Genomic DNA, 12,059 nt, shown 5'->3' on the forward strand with positions numbered 1-12,059 from the left:
TGATTAATTGAACTGTCAATAGCTCTAAACTAAATGCTTCACTGATTAACATTTTAAGTAAAAGTACGTTTCCTTTTTTAGTCTTTTCTAATATCTTTTCACAGGTACTCATGACAGGTTTATTTTAGATCCCCCTCTGAATCCTGTTGTACTGAGTGACTGTTTAATTAATTCAATCACTTTTGGAGCTTTTTTAGCAATAAAAAGTTCACTTAGATTAAGAAATTATTCCGAGTCTCAAGAGGTCTGACACCAGTTTAAGCAGCTCAATGATTAATGAAACAGCGCTAAATATAACTGATGTCAGAAATATGAGCTCTTCCCTCTAATTGTGATGGTTTGAGGTTCAACGTTTTATTTATTTTCCCACTTCCTTATAAACCAACTTCGAAGTCATGCTTCCAAAATAGGCGGGAACCCTGTCGTGATATTTATTTTACAGGTTCAGGACAGACATTTGGAATTTACAAGCTCGGGTGTAAACAAAGCCTCAGGTATGATGGACTATGATGGACTTTCAGAAAGAAATATCACCTTCATTGTATTTGCCTCCCAGTAGAGGAGAGATAACAGCTGACACCGAGTCCACGATCACTGCCTTGACAGAGCCACCACCAACAGACGCCTGATGCAAAAAGAAAAGTGACAAAATTAGGTTGCTGAAAATGTTATGTCTTTCTTGAAGGTTCCCCCAAGGTGTGGCGGGATTGTTGGTATATTTTAAGCAGAAAAAATAACGGCAGACGAACCTGCTGAAGCCCGCTACCCTGAAGACTGTACAGACATTCCAGTAAAGAGAAGACGTCAAACAAACGGAAGATACGAATCCTCTGAAGAGCTTCCATCTGTGAAATGACGGTTTTCTAGTTTGACATTGTTTTATTACAGCTGATCTAACATTCGTTTATAACTCGATTCCTGTCAACTCACCTGCTCTTCTTTGTTACTTGTTTCAGTTTGTAGCATTTGAAGCAAGCGGCTGGCAGTCAGACCTCCCGTCGTATCGATGTATATTACGCCCTGTTTCAGTTGGTAAGAAATGTGCACTGCGACACCAAAACACACCTAGAAGTCATGACAAGAAAGCAGGGAAATAGTTAAAAACTAACTGTGTGCATAACTTGCGTTGGCTGAATGGTAACTCTGTCTAATGCATGGTGAGACTTCCTGCGCCATATTTAACCATCTAAATCTATCTATTATCTTCTGTTTAAGCTGTTTTGGGGTTCATTTTTGGTTTTGGTTTAGTTATATTTCACAGTTCTATAATAGAGGTCTGCTCAAGTCATCTAATGCCCAAACATTTTATAAACGGTAGGATGTTGCGTGACTGACATTTGGATCATTTCTAAGCTTTGAATGGGCATTAAACTTTCCTAATTGAATCATCAGTACAAAAGATGAGCAACTGCATTTTCATCCATTTCTTGGATAAAAAAAAGTGTTGTTTTTTTTTGTTTTTTTTTTTAAAAAGGTACAAATCTGTGTACATAAAAATGTAAGAGGAGAAAGCAACTACCACTTTGAAGGAGCCATTTCAATAAAAAGCATCCAACCACAGAGCTTTAAAAGCCTGTAGCTTGCAATGCTAATTGTGAGCAGATGCTAAAGATTACGCTTCCAAAGAAACCTATCAAAATATTCAGCAGATCAAATCAATCCACTTTTGTATTCTGGGACAATGTCGGAAGAATTCAGCAACTTTAGTGCACCGTTTTGTCCCCATTTGCAATAATAAAGCATTCGGAATTTGCTACTGCTCTAATTTTTGCCTCTGAAAGTGTTTTTCTTCATGGCAATGGTGACTGAGGCTCATGGGTGGCATTAAGAGCCATATGGCATACCAAAGGGAAAACTACAGTTGGAAAGAAATACCAGAAAGTCCTCTCACTTTTATTGAGAAATACATGTATTTATGTCTGGGCACCAAAAACTGCTGATCATTTACTTATATTCTTGACTTAAAATCATACTTTACTTAGAATAATACTGTATTTTTTATTTTTTAATAGTTCCTTTATATTACAACAGCATAAAAAACACGGATGCATCACATTAGAATGTAGGTTTTTCCATTGGCACACTTATTGCCGGCTTGAGATGAATGAGCGCTGTTCTCCCACTTATAGCTTGATCATCATCAGAGGAAGTGTTTGTTGTTGTAGTGCTTCAACCATCTGTTCTTTCTGCGGCATTAGAGCGTCTTGATTTGTCTTTGTTGACGTTTGGGCTAGTGATCTGTGCGGTTTGTGAAATCTCATCATCTTCGCCTGCATATGTGTGATGATAGATATGACAGAGTTGGCAGTTAAATCTACATAGCCAAGGTCCTCTAAGCTTGAAGGTTAAGCATCACTGGAAGCTTGCGGTTATCTGTTAGTGGTTCTCATCACCCGGAGCATGATTGTGAAGAGGAGAATTGGCTGGGACGGACATTCTTGCATTACGCCTGCCTTCTCTGAGATTGGTGCAGAAGAGGGTTTTTGCACTGTTGATGAAACATCAGGTTGTGGTTCCTGTAAGGGCTTCGGGAGGATGAAAGTGATTGTCATTGAAAAGTCAAAGATTCAGAATTCCTCATGAATTGTACTCATCGGTGACATCTGGATACTGATGATTGAAGTGGGACCATGAAGAGGCTTCTGTGTTTGAGTCTAGTTTTCTTGAGATGGAGAGCTCTTTACAAACCCCCCCCCAAAAAAAAAGTACTTTCTGTGCACAGATATTTCCTGTCAGCATTCATGCTCAGCAATTTAGAGGAATAATGCAAATAAGCAGCATTTGAGTGGGGCTGAATACTCGTACATGTGGTTGAATTATGAGGATAGTCTTGATTTGAGGCTGAATTTTATCATTTATCACACCTGGATATTTCCACAGTAGCTTATCCACAGAATCATAATATACAGTCATCACACTGTCGAAATGTTGACAGAATATATTTTGTAAGCTACATGACACACAAGTTGATGAAAGCTATAAACCATTATCAGCCCTCATCTTCCATCCTGTTTGTATGAAAAATCACCATCTTGGCAGCAATAAGTCTGATAAGGTTTATTTCGTTTTTGTTGTTTTCTTTTTGATTGTCATTGGAAATATTGCTTGATGATTCTCTCAGCAGCAGCCAAAACTCAAATGAGCCCCATTTATTATTTGTTGTAATATTTCTTATGAGCTTGGATGGAGGTTTATGAAAGTTGTATAATGTGTGTTTTTGTCGTTGCCAAAAACAAAGAGATATTTCTTTGTGATATTTAAAGGAGACAGCTACAATTGTGGGCATAATACTGTGAATACGGTTAACATATATTCAGCTAAGAAGATAACTCAAACCTCTCTGACAAGTCCAGCTTACCTTACCCTAAAACTTTATTTAAAAATGTTTGCATTTGGTTATTTTATGACAACAGCAGATAGTAGCACCTCTTTTGATTTCTGAGATCTTTACTCGCCTGTTAAAATAACTAAAAAAACTATATCATCTAGTTCTTTTTTATGCCTCTCTGGACTCAAGGCTGTTGGTTAATGTGTACATATCAAACAGAAAGTATTAAAGGAAGTATTAAAAAGAGCAAAAGCTGTCAAAATAATTTGCCAAAAATGTGCCCAGCACCAGATGAAAGCTGCAGAGAAGTCCTGACAGAGTTTACAGGATTCAGGGCTTCAAGGTTTAGGTAGGAAACGCCTTGCTGTCCTCAACTGAGCATGATGAAAAATATGTGAATACTCAAAATATTTGCATCATTTCATTCAGACTGCACTCTTCTCTCAGACAGAGCTGTAAAATTACTCAAGAAAAGCATCACATGTTCGTGTGCCGTTATTTTTAATATTGTTTTATACATTTACAGATTCTTTTGCAAGTAGACAAAGCAAGAAATATCCTTCTTAATATCAACAGATTGTGATCTACTTTGCGCAATCCTTTACATATTGTCCATTTCATTACTCTATCTCTGCATAAACGTCTTAAAGGGCAACTGACAACGATCAATTATTATGATGAACTGAATAACTTGTGAGCATCATTCATCAGTTCACCTTTTCACCAGTAGAGCGCAGCCATGACACACACAAGTCAGACTGGATTTACTCACATGGTTGATTCAGTTTCATATCACTAATACAAAGCAATGACTAATTTATGAAACACACTTAAAAAGGAGTGATTAAAAGGGGGAACAAATCACAACTGTAGTTATTAGTTATGCTCAAACAATGAGTCAAAGGTCCAGAGCAGTCTGTGTCCTTACTAAAGAATATTTCCCTTCTACAAATGGGAAATCTATCTGTGCTCCATCTGCCTTACAAACGTCCAAATCTACACCTGTACACCTGTCATGTGATGCTGCGTCTCAGTTTTGCAGGCTAACTGTGCCATACTAGCAGCAGTAGGAATGTTTGGTTTCTTTCAGTCATTAAATTTTGATTCTCTGATGTACCACAAAAAATATTTTTAAAAGGCCTGGTCAGTGGTGTTTTTTTTTGTTTTTTATTGTGGAAAGTAGCTGAAGGCCAAGTTAATGCAGCTGATATCAGAGGCCACTTAAGACAGCGTTCACGAGCCAAATGGAACAAAAAAAGGGAAAGAAGTCCTCTCTTTCGCTGCTAAAATGTTTCTTCAGTGCAAGAATGCAGCACATGGGCCATTTCTGAAACACTCTATTGCTGTCTGCTGTATTTTTAACTACAGCTATGTACCGTACTCCAGATGCATATTCTACCGGCACAGTTCAATGCAAACTCGATTTTAACGACACTGAAATTATTTTAGCTTGATAAAAATGGGTCGATACAGAGGAATCTGGTTACAAACATCTTTGGTAATGTACGATACTATTGATTTAATGTTATGCTGTGATAGTGGACATTCTGTACTGGTCTGTAAAGCTACAGAGCAACAACTAAAAACATAGTGAATCTAACAAAAACTGACTTTTAAATGTATCCCCTTGCTCCAACAAAGGCATGTATATTTGGAAAAGATATGAGGGGGCATTGATGAAGAAGCCAAGCTTAAACAAGCATCAGCACTAAATCAGTTTTGTGTCTAAACTGAACAGCGGGGGAGTGTATTTTAATTCAATATGTGGAGAACTGTCCTTCGGGATACATATTTGATTTAAGAGGTGAAGCTTCTTAAACTCTCGTGGCACTGAGCCCACCTTTAAATCCCCCAGTCCCCCGAAAGACAAAGCAGTGTGCTTTGCTGTGTGTGCAGAATTGTCTTTACCTGGGATTTCCAGTGGAGATGATGGCTGTTGAGCTCAATAGTTCTTCATACAGATCAGCGCCTGACACGGGGAACGCTGTGTGTTGGGCCAGCAGCACTCTGCGGATGGCAAATAGAGCCTGAAATACAGAAATTACAGTATATGAGGCTTAGACGACTGCTGCACGGATCCGCCATGCACTCATTCTGCCTCTGCCAAGGTTGCCAGATTGGATCGTTTTCTGCCCAATTGGTCCATTATGATGATAATCCGAAGGCACAAGGTAAAATCTTGGCTTGTTCTGATGTGATTAGGAGACTCTTTTCTTTCTTTTTTTAATGATCACATCATGCCCACAGTCTGTTCTTTCTATGCCTTCTCATATCATCTTTTGGTTAATAACAGATTACTGAAACTAGTGATGTTGCATTTCCAAGTGTAGCCAGGGTTCCCGCGAGGATCCTTAAAAAGTCTTAAATTTAGTTTTTGATATTCAAGGTGTGAAATGTCTTAAAATGTCTGGAATTAAAGTAGGAGTTAAGGTTTAAATTTGATTTGAGCTCGGGCAGAGTAAATGAGCGCAATTTTATTTGTTCAGTTTATTTTATTTATCATTATTTTCTGATTATTTTACATGGCAACCAATCAACTTATTAAAGTAAAAAGATAATCAGCAGTTGGAAATATAATGAAACTAATCATTAGTTGCAGTCGTTTATAAATGACTTCAAAATGACCTCCATTTCAACCCACTACGACAGTAAAATCCTGCTTTTGCATTACTATATGTCTCAATAATGGTATTTTTTCCTTTAAAAGGTTTTAAAAAAGGTCTTAAAGTCATGAAATTTGTTCTTAAAAATGTGCAGATACCCTGGTACGTCAAGAACGCAGGGCAGTTTCTTTTGAGGCTTCAAATTGAAGCTTTTATCGCTTTGCAATGACATGATGGATTATTACCAAGGTTTCATTTTGGGTGTGCAGCCCTACTGGTTTGGTAGTCTTGGAACTAACAATAATTCATCCGATTATTTTTTATGTCAGAAATTAATAAAATGCCCTTCACATTTAAGTGCCTCTTTTATTGTATTTGTTCAGCATTTATTTTTCACATCTTTCACATTTTTTTCTATTTCTTCAACTAACTACTAACTATTTCTTCAACTAACCCTAACCCTAACCCTCCACACAGAATAACAGCTACAGAAAACCTCTCACACACGCTCACGCCTACACACACACAGTCAAAATAGAACCTCAAGCACTTAACTATTGCACTTAAGTTTGTTTGTTCACATCTATGGACATTGAATGTAGCCTCATTTATACTTGTTATTCAGTTGCTTTTTCTATTAGGTCAATGTTATGTTGTGCTAATATATCTATGTTGCTCTGATCATATTATTAACAACAAAAAAGAAAGAAAAAAGTTCACATAGCCCAAGGTGGCATCATGAATTTGCTTGTTTTGTTCAGCCAACAGATCAAATATTCAACACAGAAAAGCAGCAAATTCTCACATTTAAAAAGTTGGAAAAACCAACTGTTTCAATTTTTTCTGGCAAACAAGGTTACTTCACTGTGGGAAAACTTTGATTTTATTTCCCTCAATTATGCATATTACTTATCTTAACATTTTTATTGCCAAACTAGTATATCGACTGCCAGATAGTAGAGAACCGCACCAAAGGAATACACATACTTTTCACTGTGTTTCCCTTTTCACTGGCAAACTACCACACTGACTCTGAGACCAGGGCTTTTTAAACAGATGCTTGTTTTTCCCACACAAACATGTAACTTAAAGACTCGGTGAAGTGCTAATTCTGTGTCAATTAGATGAGTAAATGTCAGAAAAGATGATGAGAAGATGAGTATTTATATCTAAATCCCTCCTCTCTCCTCCTGAAAAAATGTCAAAAATACTGTCTAATCTAATGCTTCATATGTGAGTCATGTACATAAATGTATTAAATCAAATGTGATCTGACCAGTTCGCTTGCAGGTCAGTGCCCGTATTTCACTTTAAATAAGCGTATAAATAAATAAGTCATATTTCAAAAGCTAAAGAAGCTCCTACTTCCTGCTTCACTGGGACTTTAAAGTGGCTGGATGTAGAAATCATGTTTTTAAAATATGGTGACATTTCATTTCATTTAAAAGATATAAAAATATATAACAAGTATATCTTTTAACAAATATTTAAAAAAGGAAGTAAAGAACATTATGAGAAGCCCATACAAGGTGAGCATGACCAAAAAGACAGCCGCTCCTCCCTACAATCCAAAAAATAAATACATTTTTAAAAATTTTAATATTAAAAAAGTACAGTAAAGTACAGTAAATATAGTATGACTTCTCCTCTCCTCCACCAGCCAATGACTTCTTGGTATTTGGATTTATTTGCATGGGTGCATTTTTAAGATTTGTGTTGTCCAACTCTAGTGTGCTAGGTACCAACATCAAAGTGCGTCCCACTGGAGTTATTGTAAAATCCTGCAACAAGACATCAGTCCACTATGAAAACACATTGTTCACTAACCAGACTGGGCTGTGATGTCTTGTATAAAAAGGGATCAGTGTTTTTTTTGTTAAAAAAAGAGCACTTACTGCTGTTTAGCAGACTTATACTCTGATTAGTCTCTTCTTCTGGGCAGAGAGGAATTCCTGCCAGACTTTGTGTCCAACAAGAGAAATGTATTCAGAGAAATGAGGCAAATCTGTTGGGCCTAATTAGTGGGAGTACTGGCGCCCCAATTTGGTTTGTGGACTCATAAGATGGGTGTGTTTTTACATAAAAGCCTCGCCTGGTGCAGCTTTAATTGAACTGAGGGAGCCTGCCGGAGTTGGAAGAACGTGTCGGCGCAGATGTCCCAGCATTGACCTACTGGCGGTTATAAAACGTGTGCGTGGTTCAAATCAATAGCAGTCGTCTGATGGATCAGAGGGATGCTGGTTATCAGCTCAGAGGATGCCTGTAGGCTGAAAAAAGCTGGTCAGGAAATCTTGTTTGGTCACTGGGATGAACCTGAACATGCTGCAGGCAGGATAAAAGAATATTCAGGAGGGGGAAAAAAGTATTGATCTCATGGGGCGGGTGGAGATAATCCTTACATTCCCTCTGTGATGATATGTAACACTTTCAACTCAGATCAGGGTGGTACTCAACTCCCATAAACCACAATACATGAGTCGGTGGGGTTCTACACTCAGAGAAAAGTCCAATTACATGAAGGCCACATGAAAAGAAAAAGTCCAGTGATAAGAGAGCAGAGACTGTACAATATATTTCACTCTTTTTAAAAACTTTCTCTTGGCATTTCTGAGGTCTTTAACCCCGGGTGCACAACAAATCTATTTCCCTATACATATCCAGACAGCATGCACAGACTCTCTGGCCATAGAGGATGTATTATTGACCGAAAAGACCTAACTCATCTTTCTCTCTTCCTTTTTTTTTAAAACCGAGAACGCTTGAGGTTGACTGCCATGACCCGTACACCCACACAATTATTCACCAATGGACTTTTATCTGAAAATGCCTGTTTGGATCTTTTTGATTATTTACGCTCTAATATATCTCCCAAAAAAAAGGGAAAGGCACTATTTATGATCTACAAAATACTTTCAAGTTATGTGCCCATAAGGTCAAAACTGAGTTAGGCAGAATTTCTTTCATGATCTCTGCTCTCTCTTTGTTGCTCTCACAGCAAAAAATGATATAAAACTGAGAGAGCTGGCTTCTCTTTATGGGTCAAACTGATAATCGAGGATTTTGTGGCGGACCCTACTGGGATTAAACTTTTTTGTAATACGACTATAATTTGTAGTTTTGCTACACTGATGGGATGACACTTCTATTATTCCCTTATTGATTTTACAATTCTCTATTATATCTACAGGGAATCATATAGCTGTGTTGTAATTTCTGAGTGGAAAAAACACAATGTAAAAAAATATATATAGAAAAGAATAGGAAGCAAATGTGATCTTCAACAGTGGAATAATTTCGCCTGGCTTGTTAAGCAGATGACCCGACGTGCAGTTGGGAGGTCTGCTTACATTAAGGGAGACTTATTATTGTAGTCCACCATCGTAAGCCGCTCACACAATGAGAAACTCATGCTGCCCATAGAAGCAAGTGTGTCAAAGGTCAACATCTAGATCACGACCTAAACCTCCCACTCCAAACTGCTTAAGCCAAGAACAGGATGTGGGTGTTTTCTTGTTGTCAGATGAAGTTATGAATTTAAAATTTATGTAAGAAAACAATGAATCTGGCAGTTTGTTATGACCTGTTTTATGCTACAATGGAGGTAATACATTTGGTTTTGGTTCTTTGCTTAAACTGAAGCAGTGCTATAGATTTGGGACACTACATAAGGTGATTAAGGTGGGTGTAATTATAAGTGATTACTATGATTGGACTGAAACTAGCAAATACAATCTTGCAACACTGATTGACCCTAGGGTGTTTTACCTGGGGTTATTTTTTTATAATTAGTTACATGCATGGTACAGCTGTTCACTTTTCACACAAAAATAAACACTCAACTCATGTGTCAGTCATAACACACTGAGATTAAAATACACTAACTCCAGGCAACGCCGTAATGTAGCTTTTCATGGCAGTCTCTGTAGTTAATTCACATTGTGATCCCTAGTTATATTTATTGTGTATGTTGTTTTTTAAATTGCTAATAGTGTAAGAAATGTTTGCATTGTGTAAACAAACTTTTACTTATAAAATAAGTCAGATTTAAATTATAGAAAGCACAACTGTGTGTTTTAAAGGAAAGAGTCATAGAAATGCAGCAGGAAATGTTTAAATGGGCTTCAACATTATTTCTTGTTTATTTCTTTTGGAGGAGGGTTCACTGAATATGGATGAAATTGAGTTTTGAAGTGAGGATGTAAACATTTGTTTAAAATGTGCTGCTGCAGATCCACAGATGTTTTTGTTTGAGTGAGGAAAAGTACTCAGGAAATTTGAAGGTTTTAATCACTGAATGCTTTTTGCGTGAAGGCAATGCAAATGTTGTCACAGTTTCATTCATAATTGTTGCTGTTGTGTTGGCTGTGTGAAAACATTTGGAAGATGTTTGTTTTTGGACTTTTTCTTTAATCTGTGATTTTTGGTGAACTATTGGAATTGGAACATTTGAACATTTATTGAAGTGAAATCATGTGAGAAGAAGAATATCACTATATGGTGGAGCTGCTAAACTCTGTCTCTCTCCTCTGTCCCTCTTCTCCCTTTCTTCCTCTCCTCTTTATTTCTCTCTTCACCTCAATGTTTAATTCATGTATGGTATAAATCATGTTACCTTATAGGACACAGAGCATTTCTGTGCAAGCGCCTCAGTGTCAGATGCAACCAGGTCTTCCACTGTGGAAACAAGAAATCAAGCTTGTTATCTTTAAAACATATATATACATATACATATATACATATACATATACATATACATATATATACATATATACACATATATATATACATATATATATACATATATATACATATATATACACATATATATACATATATATACATACATATATATATATATATACATATATATACATACATATATATATACATATATATATACATATATATACATATATATACATATATATACATATATACACATATATATATATATATATATATATATATATATATATATATATATATACATATACACATACACATATATATATATATGTATACATATACACATACACATATATATATATACACACACACACCTACATACAAGCATATATACCCACACCTACATACATACATACATATATACACACACAAACATACATATATACACACACCTACATACATACATACATACATATATACACACACAAACATACATATATACACACACCTACATACAAGCATATATACACACACATACATACATTTATGTATACACACACCTACACACACATACAGTACATACATACATATATATATACACACACCTACACACATACATACACACATATATACACACATATATACACACACACACATACATAAACACACACCTTCATATATACACACACACACACACACACACACAGATACACACCTGTTTTAATATCAGCAGCTCGCAGGTCTCGGACTAAATCCTCGTCCAGTCCAGGACACATTCCCTCTCTTAGGACGACCATGGTCTGGCATTGTAAACTACTTTCTGAACTCGTATTCTAAAGTTGGCGACGACTAAATCTTCACAGTGTTTACTAAAAAAAACAACTTCTGACTCCTTATCAAACTTTTTCCGATTTGCTTCACCGACACCACTGCACCGCGCAATGTGTGTCTTCTTCTTCTACTTCTTTTTCTCGCTTCCTCCTCTACTTCTTCTTCTTCTTCCTCTTCTTTGGTTTTATATGCGCACTAAGCGTTAGGGGTGCATGCCGCTACCTACTGTAGCGGAGTGTAACAGCATGAGAAACACACGGAAAAAAAACTGTATAAAGTTGTATTCTTATGGAAGTTTCCGACAATGTGATGAAAAATTATAAAATGTTATGTAAGTCATTATAAAGAGAAACCTTCTCAAAATTATGAGAAACTATCTCAAAATAATGACTTAGTAACGCAAAATAATGAGATACTATCTCAAAATAATGAAATACGATATAGTAACTAAATATTGTGAGATATCTCAAAATAGATATCTCAAAATAATGAGATACTATCTCAAAATAATGACTTACTGTCTCAAAATAATGACTTAGTCACTCAAAATAACGAGACACTATCTCAAAATAATGACTTATCTTATGACTTATTATCTCATTATTTTAAGA

General features: G+C 36.3%; 1 protein-coding gene across 1 annotated transcript in view; it reads right to left on the bottom strand.

The window, feature by feature from the left end:
- The window catches only part of rad51d (RAD51 paralog D), a 17,017-nt gene extending 5,485 nt beyond the window's left edge, over nucleotides 1–11,532 (bottom strand). Inside the window, 7 exon segments of the mRNA XM_062433369.1 lie at nucleotides 535–625; nucleotides 750–845; nucleotides 931–1,065; nucleotides 5,169–5,235; nucleotides 5,237–5,355; nucleotides 10,544–10,605; nucleotides 11,333–11,532. Of these exon segments, the coding sequence (XP_062289353.1) occupies nucleotides 535–625; nucleotides 750–845; nucleotides 931–1,065; nucleotides 5,169–5,235; nucleotides 5,237–5,355; nucleotides 10,544–10,605; nucleotides 11,333–11,414 (652 nt within the window). The 5' untranslated portion in view covers nucleotides 11,415–11,532.
- Nucleotides 11,533–12,059: the final 527 nt, after the last annotated feature.

Source organism: Scomber scombrus, chromosome 14 (assembly GCF_963691925.1).
Source record: "Scomber scombrus chromosome 14, fScoSco1.1, whole genome shotgun sequence".
Lineage (NCBI taxonomy): Eukaryota > Metazoa > Chordata > Actinopteri > Scombriformes > Scombridae > Scomber > Scomber scombrus.